The sequence below is a fragment of the Morus notabilis genome, unplaced genomic scaffold (genome assembly GCF_000414095.1).
Source record: "Morus notabilis unplaced genomic scaffold, ASM41409v2 Scaffold841, whole genome shotgun sequence".
In the NCBI taxonomy this organism is placed as follows: Eukaryota; Viridiplantae; Streptophyta; class Magnoliopsida; order Rosales; family Moraceae; genus Morus; species Morus notabilis.
The window spans coordinates 123321-144827 of record NW_010358201.1 but is presented as its reverse complement, the minus strand read 5'-3'; the positions used below and the strand labels follow the sequence as shown (position 1 = coordinate 144827).

General features: G+C 33.1%; 1 protein-coding gene across 1 annotated transcript; it reads right to left on the bottom strand.

Annotated features, from left to right (window-relative positions):
- Positions 1-1279: 1279 nt before the first annotated feature.
- LOC21399642 (glucan 1,3-beta-glucosidase) lies at positions 1280-12720 on the bottom strand. The gene is made up of 6 exons (XM_010092247.2): positions 12529-12720; positions 8436-8597; positions 4920-5065; positions 2810-2940; positions 2293-2523; positions 1280-1419 (listed from the first exon to the last, which is right to left on the bottom strand). Exons 1-6 carry the CDS (start codon positions 12718-12720, stop codon positions 1280-1282), a joined length of 1002 nt encoding a protein of 333 aa, XP_010090549.2.
- Positions 12721-21507: the final 8787 nt, after the last annotated feature.

Genomic DNA, 21507 nt, shown 5'->3' with positions numbered 1-21507 from the left:
ATTATATTTACTAATAAATGCTATAGTTCTGATAAATCTCATATTTATCAGTAAATTTCATATTTATTAGTAAATATAACACTGCAGGAACCGATGCCTAATAAATATCGTATTTACTTGTAATATCATATATTAGTAAATTCCATATTTATTCAAAAATTTTAGCCAACATTAAAAATACACAGTCCCAGAGAAACAAAAGAAAAGTAAAAAACTGGGCAAGATCTGAAGGAATTCTCTCACCATTAGAACTGGAGCGAAGCCATCCAGAGGTCGGAGTCGCACGCGGATTTGTGCAAAGATTAAAGATATCCAATCTTTCGCGACAGAGTGCGCCGACAATGGTGACGACTTCTATCGAAAATCACCGAGAACACGTCGAGCTCACTGAGATCTCCGTCGCCATCACGACTCCAACTCGTGACGTCTCTAGTGGAAAGAATCGTCGGAGATCATGGTGATCTTCTCTGCCCTCATGAAGTCGTGAAAACTCTACTGGAGTCACTCAGATTGGAGGCGAGTGAATGACGCAACGTCGTCTTTCCTCGGTTCCCGTAGTCGCGAGATCAGAGTTGCCAAGATCAGAGGTAGGTTCTCGGAGATCACGACGACATGTTGAGAGAGAGAGAGAGAGGGGGAGGGGGGGAAAGAGACAGAGAGAGAGGAAAATTGGTGTTTGACTGCTAAGAGAGTTTGAGAGAAAGGAATAGATGAAACCCTAAAAAAAGATAAAGTTAGAAAAAAAATTATTTCAGATTGCAAATTGAAAATGTACCATAATTTATCACCATTTTAAAAATGTACTATTTACTTCAAACATAAGTATAAAATATGTTATATGGTGCATTTTTCTCTATTATTTATGTTATTGTAAATAATTGAGTGTTATTGTGGTTTTTTATTTTCTTTTTATTAATTAAATAATAATTATTTACTTTTAAGTGGAGTGATATAAATAATATTTTTTTATCATATCTTAAGTGGTGTTTATGATTTTTTCTTAGGAAAAAGAAATTTAAACTTTTAAAGTTTACATAAGTGTCGTCATCAAACAGCTTAGTTCGCTAAATATTTGGAGTTTATAAAAGAGCCATAAAATATATGCACGCCAAAGCGAACGCAGAGCACCAATATTCATAATATAGAGTCGACACAAAATATTTAGACATGGATTTTAGGGTTAAGGATTAATTACAAAAAAAAAAAAAAAAAAAATTTCTGAACTATAACATTTGTAATACTTTACCTCCGATCTTTAAAATGTGATATCAGTTTCTTCTTAATTATGATTCTGATTCTTGTAAGTCCAATAGGACCATCCAAAAGTGGCACGTCCATAGACATCTAACATAGCTCTTGCAAATCTTTGATAGTCTTGCATTGTTGCTTCTTTCACGTCCCATTTTGCACTCCATTCCCCTGCAAAATATTTTCCTCTTGAGCTCTTATCATATGAATAATACACTATAAAGCAAGATAATCCTTATAATGTGGAAAATATACATCAAGTTGAGTACTTAACCCTTTTACTAAAGAATCTGAATTCATAAGAGAATAATACAAAAACTTGCCCTACCTTCCATTCACGATAATATAATTCAAATTTGTAATATATGCAACGTAGACCTTTAACTGTATTGCTAAATTAATAAATATATATAGTGTAGAAGTTATAAGATCCGGAGTGTCGCTCCCTTTGTGTTCCTAAAGATTACGCTAATTAATTAGAATATTAGTTCGGTATTTGATGTGGTATTTTAGTTTCAGGTGGCTTAGACAAAAAAAATTTCAAGGAAAATATCTCTCCCTTATTCTATATGCAGGGTATAAGTTTTAAATCAAAAAATTATATGTAATAAATAAATGAAGAAAATTATATTATATATAAAGGTTTACATATGATGTACTATAAATCCACTAATTATATGCTTAGTCCAGATAACTACGTAAGGTCATTCTAGAACATATTGTGATTTATGACAAACTCATACTTGTTACGAAGTTTTTTTTTTAGCTAATAGAGTAGGGTATCAATTTATATTTAGTTATTATTACTAATTAATGATTCAACATTGATAAAAAAATGTTATAGAACATCGTAGGCCCATGGTAGAATCTATTAAGTGGTGGCGTTTAACGCCGATATTGATTCTCCCAAATGCTTTTTTCAACGCTCACTTAGAAAGTAGACGTATATGATACTCTTTTTTTGTTTTTTCTTTTTTTGAAGAGAATATACCATGCTTACTGATTACAACTTTTTGAAACTTTTAGTCCAATAGTACAACTTACCAACAAAAGTGTAAGGACCATTCGAAGTTGTCAAAGTTCCAAGATCAGAAGCTCCTTGATTGAAGATATAATCAATGTGTTGTTGCGCATTCATGCTTCGGAACATTTCAGTATAAAGGCTATAGTAATGCACGTCAATTACCACACTATTGAGGCCACTATCAAATGATAGAAGCTCTTTTGGATCCGTTTGATCTGCGGGGCCCAATCGGTTTGATAGAATCACATAAGGTGCGTTTGGAGTAAGGATCCGTGTCATGGTTCAGATCATAGTTCGTGGCTCGCTACAGTATTTTCTTTCACAAAAAACACACTTAGTGTTCGTTTAGTTCGTATATTCAGAATCATTATTCAGAATTATTCTCGTTTTACGTGTATTTTTTGTGAGAGAAAATACTATAGAGAATTATGAATCATGATTCAGAATTAGGGATGAATACAGGAAACAAACGGATGCTTAAACTAAGAATAGTTTTGAATCATGGTTATGAATTCATGAACCAAATGTCCTCATAAGCATTTGATGTGTACTTCCTCACAGCTTCATAACCCTCTTTGTAATACCTTTTTAGGGTGTCTAGATTCACGCCTGGTGCCAATGGCTCGTTCATTAACTCAATTGCTATAAGGCTTGGATTGTTAGCATATCTGCATGTGTGTGTGTCTATATATATATATATGTATATATAGGTGTAGGAAAATGTACGTAATTCACGTTCATAATTTTAAGTGATCAATCTAATTATTATAAGAATATTGTGTTCTTGTAAGTAATAGGGAGATTTTAGGTTAATGGAGATCGTGTAATTTCTTCTCAATCATTATTTTAACTTAATTTTAACATTAAAAAATTAAAACAAAAGTGTTATCAAGCAAGACATAATTAGAGGAAATTGCTTTAAAAAAAATTTATTATTCCATAAAAAATATATATATTGAAAAAAAAAAGTCACATATCTACTAAATAACATGCAACTTACTAAAGAAAATTGATTAGCCTCACTCTGAAAACTTTTTTGTTTTTTTGTTTTTTTGTTTTTTTTGTTTTCAAAAGAAGAAAAGAAACAAATGCCCCTCAAAAGTCGAAACACTGTAAAAGTCTAAATTTTAGACTCTTACTCTTTATTAATATACTTTTTAGTGAAATAACTATATTATTCAAAAGGATATTAATCAAGAATAATGTCAAAAATTTAGATCAATGCACTATAAAAGTAACTTCAGAATTTTTCTCTTTTCTTTCTCAAAATTTAAAAATATTGGTGGAAAGATAACTTCAGAATTTTTCTCTTTTCTTTCTCAAAATTTAAAAATATTGGTGGAAAGATTCTCCTGAGCAATATATTCGGAAACAAAGCTTCATATTAAAGTACTATTCCAACCAAGGAAACCTAATGGGTCCGTTTATTTCCGGTTTTGAAAACGTTTTTCACATTTTCTGATGAGCAAAAATTGAAACCGGAAAGAAGAATGTGTTTGGGGAAACAGCCTACCAAAATAAAAAATAAAAATGTTTTTGTACTTTTCCTAAAAACTGATCTGTTTCTAAAAACAGATTAAAATCGTTTTCATTTTTTTCGTTTTCACTTTCTCCAGCTCACCTCCATCTCTCTGCCGTTCTCGGATCTCCTTCTTCGCCAATCTCTTCTCTCCCTCTCACCAATCTCTTCTCTCCCTCTTGCCGTTCTCTTCTTTCAGCTATCTCTCTCTCTCCCTCTCTCCCTCACTCTCTCACGTTCTCCTCCTCTCTCTCTCTCTAACTCCCACGATTTCTGTCTCCTTTCTCCCTGAGAGACTCAAATCGAAGCTCAACTAGACAGTTTCCACTTCATATGTCATTAGTATTCCTAATTTTAGAAGGATTCAAGGAAATTTGAAGGTCTTTCTCAACATTTGTGGAATCTAAGGTAGGATTCACTTGCTCCGTTTCTGAATATCTCTTGCAGCCCATTTGGGTTTTTGGTTAGGGCTTCAAATTGATCTGACAATTGATTTGTGGAAGGTAAAGGTGTTGGAAGGTTTTTTTTGTTCACTTCGTCGACGAACCTCCGCAGCTCCTCCCAAATCAACCGAGGTATGGGTTTCAATACTGGTGATTTGGTTCACTCTTGAAGGTGTTTAGCTTATTCTCTGGTTGATTTGGTTTTTAGCTAACTGTTTCTGTTTTGTATATTTCCAGTCGTTGTGTTTGTATGGTACCAATAAAATTGAAAGAATCACATTACAAACCATTCAGGGATCTAACTAACCTTAGAAAAGAGATATAACCCAAATAGTAAGACCTGGTAGGTTCCAAGACTAGACATGCTAAGAGTGGAAATAGCTAGTTTACGGTTTGTATAATAAGACTTGAGGCCTTGATTAAATAGTTTTATCATAATGCCTTGTTCAATTGAAAAAGAACCAAAAGAGAAAGGAAAAGCTAAATAAAATTTGTTTAGGTTCGAATGCTATTACATGTTTTCAAAAATATTAAACTAAACGGAATTTCAGTTTTTTTCTGAATAAAAATACCAAACACATTTTCAGAAACGATTCTTGTCTGAGATTAAAAACATTTTCATTTTCATTTTCATACAGAAAATAAAATTATTTTAGAACGGGTTTCAAACGCGCTCTATGTCAACCTTTTCACAAGGAAATCTATGATTGATACGGTGTCTGGTATGTAGGAATCTCCCCATTCCTTATATCCATACCTTGTGCTACTATGTTCCCAGCCATTTTGAGAGCCGTTAATAACGTGAAGATCTATAATTACCTTCATCCCATAGTTTGTACACAAAGATCAAATAAGATATGATTAGTTATTAATCATTAATATACATAAAATGCTAAACAGCATTGGATTAAATCCACTTGTTAGTGTTGTATTTTCATACGCCATTTATCAACAAAAAGAAATAATAATAATGATAATAAAGGTGGTTCTAATTATACACACACCACTTGATTTTAGACAACCCTTTAAATCAAAATTTATTGCTACAAAAAGATCCTCACATAAAATGACAATAATGACCATTATGATAGACTTTTTTTTCCCCTTCTACTCTCACACGCCCACATGCCATATCGTCAAACAATAAACTCTGGCTGTTGCCGGAGGAAAAAAAAAATACACCCTCACTCTTGCTGTTTCATGGAGGTTTGTTAAATTAGGTAGTGCAATTCTAAAGTTTCAAACCACTATTTTGATATTTGATTAGAAAAAATGTTTTGATTTAATGTAGGGACGAAGTGGTTTTTAAAAACTTTGTTAGGATTTTATTAGTTGGCATGTTTTGGAATTGAGTTGTACAAAATTTAAAAATAGGGTCAAGTTCATGATTGATGTAGATTTAGATTTTGAGGTGATTTTGGTTGTTAATTACTCCGAATTTGGAATGATTTTGTTGATGGAAATCAATATTTGGAAGGACATTTCAGAGAAGTGTTGTGAAAAATCGTAACGCAAGTATACGCTATCGCAATCAAGTAATATAATAGTGAATAAGAATATCGTCCCACGAGAATTGTTGTTTACTAATTACCAAAATTGTATTAACCCCAATTTTATTTGAATACTTGAAAAGAGAGTTTATAAAATTAAGTAAAGCAAAACTAAAACAATTAAATAAATTAAACAATGCTAAACAATGGAATAAAATTCAATAGATTAAGACTCTAGGGTTTCCGATTTCACCAAATTAATCATGTTCAAATTCCCATAATTCAAGAAAATTAACATTCAATCCTATACTGACATCAATTTCTCTAAAGCAATTATTATTCTTTCTCAAGCAACAATAATATTAATCCAACAAGCAAAATCTACATCTCTGTCAACTTCTAAACGTGTTGAAAATAATTAAGTGCAAGAAATTCAAAAGAACTGCACAAGCATCATAGATATCTCTATCCTATGAACAACTCATGGTATTTCAATTAAGAGCTTAGTTAATTATCACCTCTCGGTCTCAAATTAAATACAAAATCATGTAATAGTTGGCCAAACAATCACAAGCATTAAGAATAAATTGAAATACTCAGCATATATGGATTAAACATCAATTACTTAAAAATAAGATTGAGAATTTGAACATTCATAATCCGGCTACATCGTAGCCCTAGAAAAAGGAATTAGTTCATCTCTAAACAAAATAAATTCCTAAACAAAGTCTTAATCATTGGAAAGGAAAGAAAAGAACTAGTTTAGAGTTGAATTGAAGCGTCTCCGTCTCCGGATTTGAGCCGTTCTTCTTCTCCGTCCCAATTCTCCTTTTCTTCTCTTAAATACTCTCTCAAAAGCCAGCCGTCATTCCACAGTCTAAAGTTCCTTTCTAATTGCCCTAGAATCATCTATTTATATGTTTCCGAGCATTAGGGTCAAACGGGTAAGTTTTCTCGTGATTGGCCTTCAAAACGCGTCTTTTCTCGTATCGTAGCGCCGCGGCGCTGAGTTCCTAGTGCTACGGCGCTACTGTGTAAAATCCTGGGCGCTGCGGCGCTGTCATGGGCGCCTAAGCGCTGCCCATTCTGCCCCAATGCACTAATTCCGTCGGATTTCAATGAAATTTTTCCAAAACCTTCTAAATCATAGACTTTCACCTAACCTTCAAACAAAGAACAAAAACACACATAAAAACTAACAAAAACCTTGAAAACCAACTAGATATTAAGTGTAAAATGATACTAAATGAGCGAGTAAAATTCACTCGTCAAGAAGATTTGGAACATTTGATTGACATATTCAATTTAGGAGATTTGCAGATTTGTCAGAAAAAATGTGCTCATATGGAAAAGTGATTTGCTGCATAATTGATTTGAAGAGATTTGAAGAGATATCTTGGATATATTTGATTTGGAGTGTAAATGGTATTGATCTTGGTGCCAAAGTAATATATGCTGCATGTGCTTTGCAAAATAAGGAAAAATTCGGATTGGTGCTATTGCTATATATGTAGCATGTGTGTACGTGAACTTATGGTCTTGGAAGAGGAAAAAATGAGCCTTTGTGTTTTATGGTTATAAAAAGCAATTCAATGTCATATTTTAAGGCATGGTTTTTATAGAAGAAATATTCAGAAAATGTCTATGTGAGTGTGAGCCTTTATGTGTTGATTGAAGATCATCTTTCGGGAGAAGGATTAGAAGCTTTCGGGAGAAAACACACTGCCAGCCGAAGGGATTTCGCCGTGTAGTTTGAAGACGAGTGGTGCTCGCTGGACAAGGCCATTAAGGAGATTCGACACGGCGGCAACAACGTCAAAGAGGGAGTCTTTGGGTGTGTAAGTCCGATTGGTGTTTGTAATCCTTTGATCTTAGTGGATTGTTCATTGTCTGGGCGTGGCCCTGCAGAGTAGGTGTGCGCACAAAACTGCGATACTATTTTCGTGCATCTTATACTTTCTGTTATTTTATTGCACTCACAATCACTGGAACTAAATTAAAAGAAAAACATATTTGTCTATACTTTTACTGTAATCAGTGTTACAACAAGTGTTGCAACACTCTTTGTGATACCGACCAAAAAACAGACCTAACAAACTTAATTAATAATTTGAACTTAAATTTGCAATAAGTTCAATAATATTGAAATAAATTCAAATGTGAGGGTTGTGGATGTAGTTTTCAAAGAATAGGGGAAAAATTTTACATATCAAATTGTGAAAATCCAATTAAAGATGCTTTGCTTACTTTGCCCAAATGGAAAATGAAAGTAGTATCCAATGCTTTCAATCCATTCGTTGACATGAATTTGAAATCAGCTTCAATTATATATGTAAGTGTTACGGTGTTCCTGAAAATTAAACAATTTCGAGTGTGTCTTTCACGTCTTAATTGGTATATTTCAAATATCATTTTGACACACTTATTTGTACAGTAAATTAGAAAACAGAATCGAATATTGGGCTCTATCTTTTTGTAGATTTTAGTACTCTATCTGTAAGAATTGTTTTTTCAGTGAAACCAATGCTGTGTCGTGTGCTATAAATTTTCATGTGGACATTTACAGGTCAGACATTTAAAAAACTAATATAACAGTTAAAACAACAGTCTTTTTTGGTACTGTAAATTAGCAATTTCTACCGTAAGAGTTCTTTTCTTCTTCTTTTTTTTTTTTCATGACTTCTTATTTGGCTTCATAGAAGAAGAATTACCTGCAAAACTTGAAGCGCTCTACCCAGACCATAACCATTAGTCAGTTGGTATTCACCATGTAGAGCATTATCACTTATAATTGTCATTACGAAAACTGATGGATTATTGTCTTCCCATCCTGATCCTCCATAATCCGCAAAAACCTTTATCTCTGATTTTACCTAAGTTATATCCGAGAAACGAGTTATAACAGCTTTTAATTAATGTTTTGATCAGAACTTTTTTTAATAAGAAAAAATCTTTTTTGAACAAGAAGAAAACTATCCTTACGAATAGAAACGTAAAAGAAAATGAAAAAGAAATAACCTAACAAATCTAAAGAAAGAAAACTGATGATATGCACTACTTGCTAACCGATTGTGTGAATAGATTTTTTTTTTATTTATTACAAAAACTCTCCCTGAATTATACCCCTTTATAACACTTTGCCCCTTAATCTTTAAAGCGTAACATCCATTCCCCATGAACAATGAAATTTTAACCAAAAAAAAAACCTCTCTGTTAAGTTCTTAAAAGGAAATTGACATGTAATTTATTATTTTGGGTATTTTAGTAGCTATATGCTTTAAATTTAATTTGAATTTTAAAACTAATTTAAATTTAAAGTTTTAATTATGATACATACATTTCTATAAGTTAAAAACCTTATAAATTTGTTTTGGTAGAATAAAAAGCTTTATAAAAATACATTTCTATAAGTTAATCTCAATAATATTAAAATATTTAGAAAGTATTTTTTAATAATATTAAATAGAAATCTTTGAGTTTTAGAAAACATCTTTGTGGGTACCTGAGACTTTTTTTGGACACAAAATGTCTTTTGTCCCTTCTACCGTTCTTTCTATTTAATTACTTACAGAATGTTTTTAAAAAAATTCTAAAAATATTTCAAACATTAAAAAATTACCTCAAAATTTTATATTTTCAAAATGTGTATTTTAAAAAAATATTTTTGCAACATTTTAAAAATGTTTAAGTTTCTAATTAATTAATTAGAAGTACATAAGGGACATTTTATGTTTCAAAAAGAGTTTGATGGTACGTACCCATATCATGTTTTCTAAAACTCGAAGGTATATGTTTAATATTGTTAAAAAGACAGGACACATTCAAGATGTTTTAATATAAATAGAGAGTACTAAAATGATTTTAGAGAAAAAAATAAAAAATATCACTCAAAATAATAAAATATATATATTATTTATGTTATTGTCCCTTTACTTAGAAATAAACAATTATCATTTAATTAATGAAGAAAAAAATAAAAGACCATAATAACACTTAATTATTTAAAATTGCATAAATAATAAATTTGTAAATAATTACGACAAAATCATGTACTTTTTATGCCTTAATTTAAAGTTATTTGTCCACATTCACGTCTATACAAATTATAGAGTGATGAGTAAATTTTAAAAATGTCTTTGTTCAACTCTTCGACAACTCAACGGTACTAGGAGGATACCACATACGACATTGTCGTTGTTGAATGTGAGTATTTATTTATTTATTTTTTAATGAATGAAGGGAGAGGACGACTGATGTCAAGGGGTAAATTTCAATCAGATTGACACTTACTAGAAACTCAATCCTCCAGCAAATTTCCCAAGAAGCAAAATAAAATTGAAATAAAAAAGCTACCCCAAAAAATTGTTGCTTAGAAGCTTTGGCTTCAAAGTACTAACAACAACACTAATTCGAGGTCCGTTAATTAATTAACGCATTTAAGTCAGTAATTCTAATTCATTAACAAAAATTTTATGAGAGAAAAACTTTTGAATTCAAATTTTTTATGAGAAAAAAAGCATTATAGTAAAATCAAAATCAAGAGTTTAAATATATCTCCTAAACAACCCCTCTTATAGTTTTTAATGACAAATTTTGACATTTTGTGATCGCTAAAGTATTACTCAACCTAACATTCTTCTTTCATACAATAGCAAGCCTGATCATGTCTCACAAGTCAAGCCATGTTACTCATCCTAGTGATAAATGAAAGGATCAATCTCACTATAAGTCATAGACTCATATATGCTATGTGGATAAGATGATTGTAGTGTCGAAGGGTTAAACGATAATGCGTTTGGAAGAAATTAAAGGAGACGTCAACGGAAATGCCCACTTGAATCAATAATATTGGTCGCTCGTTCCATTACTTCAAAACGTGGAAGTGTTAAAATGACAAAAGTACGGGCCATTCCACAAACAAACACACAGGGTAAAATAGCATGGCATCAATGGCCAGTTAAAATTGCTAGCTTATAGTTTCTTGTCTTCTATTCCTGCATTACGAGAAAAAGAGGTTGAGGAAGGGAATTATCATTAACTAGAAGCAAAAAATCATCCGTGTCTTTATCAGCAGTACCATGTCATGTTTTTCTATTACAATGCTTTCAAATTTGTATTGGCTCGCACTACAAGAATCGAGCGCATTAGCTACAAAAGTTATTGGAACGAAATTTTTTACCGCTACAAATGACAATAACGGTGAGTTTTTTCCTTTAAAACCCAATCAAAAGCTAGTCAAATACGGTAAAAGAAATTGTAATTCTTAAAGTATGTTGCGGCGAAAACTTTCACCCCAATCCAAGTAGGAATGTGTTAAAGAGGAGACTTATAGCGAGAAAAAATTTCCTCATTAGAGACACATGTAGCGGCCCCTTAATTTAAAGTTATTTGTCCACATTCACGTCTATACTAATTATTGAGGGATGAGTACATTTTAAAATAGTCGTTTGCCATGTCTTTGTTCAACTCCACGACAACTCAACGGTACTAGGAGGATACCACATACGACATTGTCGTTGTTGAATGTGAGTATTTTTTTTTTTTTTTTAAATGAATGAAGGGAGAGGACGACTGATGTCAAGGGGTAAATTTCAATCAGATTGGCACTTACTAGAAACTCAATCCTCCAGCAAATTTCCCAAGAAGCAAATTAAAATTGAAATAAAAAAGCTACCCCAAAAAAATTGTTGCTTAGAAGCTTTGGCTTCAAAGTACTAGCAATAACATTAATTAGAGGTCCGTTTAATTGACGCATTTAAATTAGTGATTTTGATTTATTATCAAGAATTTTATGAGAGAAAAACTTATGAACTCAAATTTTTTATGAGAAAAAAAGCATTGTAGTAAAATTAGAATCAGTTGTTTGCATATATCTCCTAAACAATCCCTTTTATAGTTTTTAACGACAAATTTTGACTTTTTGTGATCGCTAAAGTGTTACTCAACCTAACATTCTTCTTTCACATAGCAAGCATGATCATGTCCAACAAGTCAAGCCATGTTATTCATCCTAGTGATAAATGAAAGGATCAATCTCACTAGTGCTCCTTAAACTTTGATATCATTCTCATTTTGCCTCCTAAAATTTAACTTTAAAAACTCTCACATCTCGAATTTTGAATTTTTCCTATTCAAGCAGTTTTGTAAGAATATAATATATGTTAAAATTAGATAGAAGAAAGGGAGTTAAGTTTGGGTATGTGGTCTTTAAATGCTTGTTTTTAACAGAAATTTAAATAGAAATGCCATGCATTACTCTATCTTTTTCTTTGTTTTTAATAGAAATTAACAATATAAGGAATTAAGTAAGAACTATTCAAAATTCAGAGAGTAAAATGAGAGTTTTGAAAGTACGAGGACATACTAAGAATGACCATAAAATTTAGAGATCCTAGTAATAATAATCTTAATACTGAAAGCTCATTGTTGACGGTAAAAACTAGCCAACAGTTTAATAACAAGTTTGTGGTTTGTGCTCGGATTAAATAAACTCTAAACGCGAATAATAAGAAGAAAAGAAACAAAATCAACATAATGGTTTTATAGTGGTTCACTCTAAAGCCACGTCAACTGAATTTTTCACTATTCTTGGTGGAGAAAATACAAGTTATGGGGAAAGGGTGTTCAATAATCCGAACCCCATTTAGCCCATCCTTTCTGCTTATATACATCATGTCATTTCTGCAAACTATCAATCATCTAATCAATTCTCATAATATCTTCACCATACTCCGGAATAGTAGCCTCTGATCACCGAGATTTCAGCTTGTCTGTCTGACTTTTTCCACCAGCTTCACCACCTACTTGCATGCATTTAATGCACATCAAATCTTGGTACAGTTGTACTATAATCTGGACGTGGGTGAATTCGTCACCTTCGGCTCCTTGAAAACGCTCTTCGTTTATGGCTAGTGAAGCATCCGTCTCTGTGGTGTGGCCTTTGTTCCTTGTGGTCAACTCCTTCAGCGGGATTGTTTCACTTCTAAAAGTCGACATTCACCAAGTGTGCTCTACCGTCACTTCGTATTTTCATTTCTTAATTATTTTATGTTCTAATCACACTATGTGGCGCCCAATCATTGTCTCGTGTGGGGTTTAAGATTTTAAACCACAACAGTCATAATTGGAATGATTAGCTTATGTACAAACTCCACTTATAAAATATGTAATGTAACCATATATGCCTCGTTTACTTCGCAGATTTAAATTTTCAATTTGAGTTGAGATGTGATATTTTTTGAGAGCTTTTTACTGTAACAGAAAAAATTAGATGTGATATTTTTTGAGAACTTTTTACTGTAAAAACTTAAAACTAAAAACTCAAATCGGTGAAATGAACGATGCCATAAATTCCACATAGGGTTGGCAATCCGGGTAGCGACACGACAACACGACTCGAAACCCGCACGAAATTGGCAGGTTTGGGTATATCATAAATAGGTCCGGGTCAGAATCAAGTCAAACTCGTGAAACACGACGCCAACCCACAATTGACCCGTCATAACCCGTTTATTAAACGTGTCATATTTAGATAACACGATTATACAACCCGTTTATTACCTAGGTTAAAAAAAAGTTTAACTATTTATATTCTCTTTCTCTAATCTCCCTCCCACTCCCCCAGCTGCGGCCGCCTCTCTCTCTCTCCGCTCTCTCTCAACTCTTCGGTCTCTTGGTCTCCTTTCTCTCTCTCTCCACTCTTTCTCAACTCTCATCTCCGCCGCCTAATCTCAGGCCACTGGACAACTGCCTGATCTCAGTCCACCGGACCACCGCCGCTTCTCATTTCTTCTTCTTTCCTTTCCACTCGCCACCAGTGTTTCTCCATTGCAAGCAAACACGGTCACGGTAAAACCCATCCCCGTTCGTTCATTTCTTCCCTTTGGATTTTAGTTTACTTGTCTTTTCTTTTCCCTAACTTTTCTTTTCTCGTCTTGGATTTCAGTTTTCGCTTGTTCTTGCTTGTTCTTCTTCGGATTCAGAACATTTGTTTTTGGTTGTTCTTCTTCGAAAACCGAAACAGGTATTTCACCTCCATTTTTATTTCTTGTTTTTGTACATATTTTGATTCAACCTTGGAGAGGCAGGGAAAAGGGGAATAGATTCGATTTCCGTGTTTCTGTACATGCTTTGCCGTGTGTGTGTGTATGGTACAGATTAATGTTATATTGCTTCCGTTTGTTTTACTTTTTTTTTTGTTTTGGTTTTACTTGCTAGCTAGCAAGTTTGGTTGTCCTAATTTGTTATTATTATTATTACTATTATGATTATTATTATTATTGTCACCGTAATAAGATCATTAGCAACAAACACAAGGCTTTAGAATTTTAAAGGGGCTGTTAATTTTAATTATATGTCAATATTACTGTCCATTGCCTATGTTAGTTTATGAAAAATATCTAGTAATAGTGATAACTTGTGGGGATTTGTTTTGGCCTTGTTAGAACTGGACTTCTAGTTAAATCAACTTTGAAAACACACACATAGTGTAGGTTATATGCTATTCAGATAGAATGTATATATATATACACACACATAGTGTAGGTTTGAAGTTATTCCATCGTAGATTGTATTTGCTTTTTAATATAACATATAGGTTCATTTCCGTAAAGAAAGAATAATAAATAAAAATAAAATTATATATAGTTTATTGTGGAACTTGTTTCAGGTGTTTCTTCTCTGCCTGCTGGCCGGTTGTAGCATATATTGGTATTGTTTGTGATTTTTACTTATATTGGTAATGTTGTATGCTTTGTGCAGATTATATTGGTTATATTAGTAATGTTGATTATCTTTGAATAATTTTCCGTCTTTTCTTTCTTTATTGTATTTTTTTTTTCTTTTCTGGTAAATAGTTGGCTCTTTTTTTGCTCTTCATTTGTTGCATACATGCATCTCTTTCACATGATTATGCATCTACGGCTTTTGAGTTTGTTGCATACATGCATCTATTTCTTTATGCGACCATTTCTTTATGCATCTAGGGCTTTCGAGTTTTGACTGGTTTTTGTCAACATATTAGCTTTGCTTGAAAGTTTCTTTGTTTAATTCTCCATAGGCTAGTGATTGAGTTGAGGTCTACCGTTTTTGACCATATGTTATGAGGTGAATATTAGAAAACTAATGATGACCAGTTCTGTTTTCGAGATTTCTTAAGGAAAATGTGCTTAATTTAACACAATGGAAATTGATCTTGAGTCAATTGAGTCTCAAAGTGTGGATGTTGAGGTTGAAGAGATTGACGGATCGAGTTTTAATACCGAAGCTCAAGGCGCCGAACTCCAGAAAAGAAAAAGGAAGCCGACCTCAAAAGTTTGGAGTCACTTTGTTCATCTTCCTTTGGGTCTGGACAAGAAATTGAAGGCCAAGTGCAAACAGTGTAGCTCTGTGTACCTCGCGGACAGCAAGTACGGAACTAGTAATCAAAAACGCCATCTTGTGAATTGTCTGAAAACCTCCTACCGTGATATAGGGCAGATGCTCATTGCCCAAGAAGCTGGTGCAGTGACACTTGGTGGAGGTAGGTATGATCCCGAAAAATTTCGTGAGTTGATTGTAGCAGCTATAATCATGCATGATCTACCTTTTAGTTTTGTTGAATATGCGGGAATAAGGTCTGTATTTCAGTACTTGCACCCTCAAATTCAATTGATCTCTAGAAATACTGCAAAGGCTGACGCTTTAAAGTTTTACAAGAGGGAAAAGCTTCGAATTAAATTGATGTTAGAGACTATCAAAGGTAGAATTAGCTTTACTTCTGATGCATGGACTTCTTTGACTAGTGATGGATATGTTTGTCTCACTGTACATTTCATAGATAAGAATTGGAACTTGCAGAAAATAGTGTTAAACTTTAGTTTTATGGCACCCCCATATAGTGGCGTTGCTTTGTCTGAAAAACTTTATGCCTTTTTGAGTGAATGGGGAATTGAAAACAAGGTGTTTAGTGTGATATTGGATAATGCTTCTGCAAATGGTGTTTCTGTTGACATGTTAAGAGAGCAACTAGTTGTGAAAGGGGTTCTTGTACACAATGGCGATCTATTTCAAATGCAATGTTGTGCACGCATACTAAATTTAGTTGTGCAAGAGGGTTTGAAGCAGATTGATGATTTAATTGTTAAGATCCGTGATAGTGTCAAATATGTCAAGGGATCCCAAGTGAGGAAGTAAAAGTTCTTAGATTGTGTGAAGTTAGTTGCAATTGGTGATAAGAAAGGGTTGTGTCAAGATGTACCAACTAGGTGGAACTCGACATATCTTATGCTTGAAAGTGCTGTTAACTATCGCCGTGTATTTCAACATTTAGAGTTGAGTGATTCAAACTACAAGCATTGTCCTTCTAGTGCCGAGTGGGACAAAGTTGAAAAGATTAAAACTTTTTTGAAGTTGTTCTATGATGCAACTCTTAAATTTTCTGGAACAAAGTATCCCACTGCCAACTTGTACTTCCCTTCCATTTGGTATTGTTGCTTCATGTTGAAACAATATTTAGAAGGTGATGATGAGTACTTAAAGTATATGGCAACAGTAATGTGAGGCAAGTTTCAAAAGTATTGGTGTCAATTCCATCTTACCTTGGCTATAGCATGTGTTCTAGATCCTCGTTTAAGCTTGGGCTTGTTGAGTTCAGTTTCAAAAAGCTTTATGGAGATGATTGTCTTGAATGCATATCAATGAGGAGTACGTTGTACTCTATTTTTGAAGGGTACAAAAAAAAGAAGGATTCAACTAGCCAAAAGACCAATGCTTTTGAATCTTGTATGATGAAAAAAAAAGGAAATGATGATGTGGATGTTATATTCAAGGTAATTTATCTATTTATTAGTAATGCGGATGTTCTATGCTTATGTCTAATTGTGTATTCTTATACTATATCCTTCTCATTTTGTAGGAATTTGATGAGATGTCTTCAGTTGAGTCTACTATCGCATCACAAAAATCAGAGCTTGACCTTCATTTGGATGAGCCAAGACTGGCTAGGACCGCGGAGCTTGATATCCTTTCCTTTTGGAAATCAAACCAATTTCGATATTCAGCACTAGCTTCTATGGCTTGTAATATATTGGTTGTCCCTATTTATACAGTTGCTTCTGAAGTTACATTTAGTGTTGGTGGTAGAGTTCTTGATTCATTTCGTAGCTCACTTAAACTGAAGACAGTTGAAGCACTTGTTTGTACCAGAGATTGGTTATATGGAGACAAATGTAGTTTCAAACTTACTTAAATTATGTATATTTCCTAATTGATTTTGAACTAACTTATATCTATATGTATTTGTTTTTGTGTAGATTTCAATGAAGAGGTGGAGGATCTTACACAAGATATCTTTAACTTTTTATTGAAAGAAGAGGAGTCTTTCTCACAGGGATCAACTTCTCCTGAACGTAATGATGCACTTGGAGTCCCCCTACTGCAACAAATTATTTAAATGTTTAATTATTAATCATCTATGTTTGTTTTCTAAATTGTGAGACTTTTATGTGTTTATTTTTTAATTTGTGAGACACTTTCATGTGTTTGTTTTAATTTTAAACTTAGATTATGTAATGTCTCTATATCATGTTAAACAGGTTGAGAAACATGTTCAGGAATAGGTTATGAAATAGGTTCAAAGGTGTTGACGTGTTGACAGTAACCAGGTCATAAACGTGTTGACAGGTAATTAACGGGTTGACACGATACGTTTATGACCTGTTTCGTAAATGTGTTGGCAGGTAATCAACGGGTTGACACGACACGTTTACGACCTGTTTAAAAAATGGGTTAATCGAGTCGTGTCGTGTCAACCCACTAATAAACATGTCGTGTTTGAATTTTAAATTTTGACACGATTAATAAACAGATCGTGTTCGTATCAAACTTATTCGTGTTAACTAAAAAATTTAACACGACACGAAGACAACCCATTAACATAAATTGACACCTTTAATTCCACATTCAAATGAAAATACTCTCCTATCATATCATACCCTCTTTCCAATTGAATATTTTGTCTAGACTTTAATTCCCTTCTCTCTCTCAGGCCGTTGTCAGTCAGTGAATTGACTGAAATCAACCCAAATTGCATTCCACGCTCACAACACGCTGATGAATTTATGAAAACTCGTACTAGAATCTTGCATTACTCACGTTAGAGACCTAGATCCGCGCGCGAAAGTTAAAAATATCAATATTAGCCTAACACTGTTGGCCAGTTCCCCCCTGAGATTCAAGTTCAACTGCCCAAAAACTTTTTTCTTTTTTAAAAGAGCTGTCCCAGTGAAAATACGACAGCGTACTTGATGAACCAGAGGCCAGAGAGATAATAGATATATATATATATATATAGTACGTGTTTATAGCAACTGCGCAAGAGTATCACTTGCTTCAAAATTTTACCCAGTCCGATAAACAAACAGTCTACCAGTGACCCACATTAATGTCTTCTATACAACAGGATGACCCCTCTCGACTAGATTTTTCACGGCGCCATTTCTAAGATTGCGATAATATGAGGAGATCTTTATGCTTTTTCTTCCATCTTTTCAAAAAATCTTTTCTTGCAAAGTTTTTACTTAGAATTATTAACTTAAATGCGTTAATTAAATAGACCCACAGAATTATTTAGTATTATTTCTTATGTTACGTTTTTATGACTAAGTATTATTTTAAAAGAATTCTAAGAACCAAGAAAAGTCACGTATATATGAAAAAAAAAAAAAAAAACCTTATCTATAGGCTTAACATATATATGGTCACTAGTCACCGTCGATTTTTCATGGTTGTATTGAAATGTCATATTTTGATTTGTATAGGTTTTATTGGTTTTGGAGTCACTCTGCAGGCTGATTAATACGTTCGTACACATGGAGAACATGCTTGTAGTAGGATGTCACCTCGAGCCCCTTAAACAAGAATTAATGCAGATCAGAGTTGAGCCCCAATGTAACGAGTGTTATTAAGGCCCCGTTCACTTCGTTAATTCGATTTTAGAATTTGAGTTTTTCTACAGTAAAAAGTTCTCACAAATAATCACATCTAATTTTTTTATTACAGTAAAAAACTCTCACATAAAATCACATCTCAACTCAAATTCTAAACTCGAATCAGCAAAATAAACGGGGCCTAACTCTTTTTAAAAGAAATAAGAGAGGGAAAAAAAAGGAATTTTCGAAAGCTTAAAGAGTCTTTGGTTTGTAGAGGGAGAATATGACTTTGATTGGCAGATCCTGGAGTGGACGTTTGGTTAATATCTTAAAGAATTATGATTCAAAATTATTTTTAATTTATATGTATTTTTTATGAGAAAAATATTATAATAAATTATGAATCATGATCAAAATTATAGCACAAATTCTTACTCCAATGCTTCCTAAGATTCATACTATTGCGTCTTTGGTAGTAAGTCAATGAGACATGTCAAATTGTCCCTAATTAACTTTGACAAATAACATATTTTCACGTGAACTCTGAAATCCACATATATATTACGTTTGTTTAATTAGTGAAAAGTTAAAAGTTATCTTATTAATTAAATTGTGTGATGTTATAAGTAGTAATTAAGTAGTATGTATCGCCATTGAAGATTGGCTATCTATAACCTATTAACTTATAGTCTTATATAGAAGTTCGTCTGACTTTAATTTTAATCCAATGGTTAAAATTTATCAATTCTTACTCCGCTTTAGACGCAATGATTTTGATTAATCTACACGGTTTATGCTTTCTTTCACATTCACACCTCATTTTTTTGCACTTCTCATATCTTTTTCCAATGTCATTCTAAATTTCAAATCCTTTCTACTTAATAAGCTCTTTTTTATATTCATTCAACAATATTGTACAAAATTCTCTAATCATTCAGGTCCTGTTCACTTCGCTGATTCGAGTTTAAAATTTGAGTTTTTCTACAGTAAAAAGCTCTCACAAATAATCACATCTAATTTTTTTATTACAGTAAAAAATTCTCACATAAAATCACATCTCAACTCAAATCAACAAAGTGAACGGAAACTCAAAAAGTTCAACATCTAAAGATAAAAAGCACCGAAGGCACGATCCCATTCTAGTACATAAGAAAGTTTTGAATTTTTAACTAGCTCAAAATTAGTCACATGAAACCTCGAAAAAAAAAACACAATATATGATCATTACTAGTGTGACACATTAAAACAAACATATACGGATATAGAACCGACCATTAAGCAGTTAAGATGAGACAGGTTGTAGCGTCTGAATGTAGAGAAACGACAAGATGACGAGACTGCAACTAGAGTCCAAGAAGAACAAACAGCTCTAGATACGAGGTCTGGATATCACTTTCACCTCTTGTTTTTACTCTTCTTTTTTCGTTTAACTGAGGTTCTGTATGAGCAAGCAAGATGAGAAAAATGGAGAGGCAAGAAATTATTTTCAAGTACTGTTTTGTTCTATTTGTGTGTTTCTAGCCGATAGTGATTTGTTAATGTTAAAAGGTATATATATAGTTTTAAATGAGCCTTAGAATCAATATTAAGACCTCGTTCACTTCGCAGATTTGAGTTTTCAATTCGAGCTGAAATGTAATATTTTTTTAGAGCTTTTCACTGTAGCAGAAAAAGTTAGATGTGACATTTTCTAAGAATTTTTTACTGAAGAAACCTAAAATTAAAAACTCGAATCGGTGAAGTGAATGAGGCCTAATTGTAGAGCTGCGGCCCCGTTCTTTTCGCTGATTTGAGTTTAGAATTTGAGTTTTGCTACAGTAAAAAGCTTTTAGAAATAGTCACATCTAGTGTTGGAAGTTCGGGTCGACGGGCTGCCCGAAGCCCGAATTTTTTCGGGCTTGGGCGGGCAAGCCCATCTCCCACCCGCCCAAGCTAGATTTTCAGGTTCGGGCTCGAGCAGCCCGAATTTGACACTGACTCTTTTGTCCGCCGCCGTCTAACCGCCCTATACCGCCGTCCACCGGAATTTTTTTGAATTTTCAAACCATGCCCGACCCGTTTGAATTGCTCGACCTGAAAATAAACCCGAAAACCTGAATTTTGCCCGAAGCCCGAGTTGCCCGATTTGCCCAAAACCGCCTGAAAATATTAGTTGCTACAAATCGGGACATTCCGAGAATCGAACTCGGGACCTCTCACACCCAAAGCAAGAATCATACCACTAGACCAATGCCCATATTTGTTATTTAAATTTTTAACTTTTTAATTAAGGTAAACACACAATTCCTTAATAGAAAGAGCAAATTCATATTTTAGCAGTTTAATATTTCAGTTTTCACATTCTTGACCCTTTTTTATAATCAATCACATGATAAAAGGATTTCTCAAAAAACAATATACACAAGGAAAGAAACACATTGCCATCACGTTTTTATTATTTTTTTATTTTTAAAAAGTGTTGTTTCTATATAATGTCGGTTTTGTTCTTATAGATACTCGTGTTTTTCTATTCTATATCACTCTTCTTTCTATCTTTATCTATTTTTCTGTTCACAATCTCTCATCATCCTCTTAATTATCCACTTTTTTCTTCAACTTTCTTCACTCTCTTTGTGACTCTATATCAAAGTAACTTTCTACTTGCATACCAAAGTAAATTGATAATTTATCAAAAGTCACTCAATGATTGGTTTGGTTTAATAACTTCATCGCTATTTGATGATCTCTATTTTAAAAGACCAGTCACTCAATGTTGATTGAAGCCTTGGTTTGCATTAAGGATTGGGATCGGACCGATCAACATTTACAAGATACAATTTCACCGGCAAGCCAATAATGGATCGATGAATTTAATCGATTAACATTTAATTTTGAA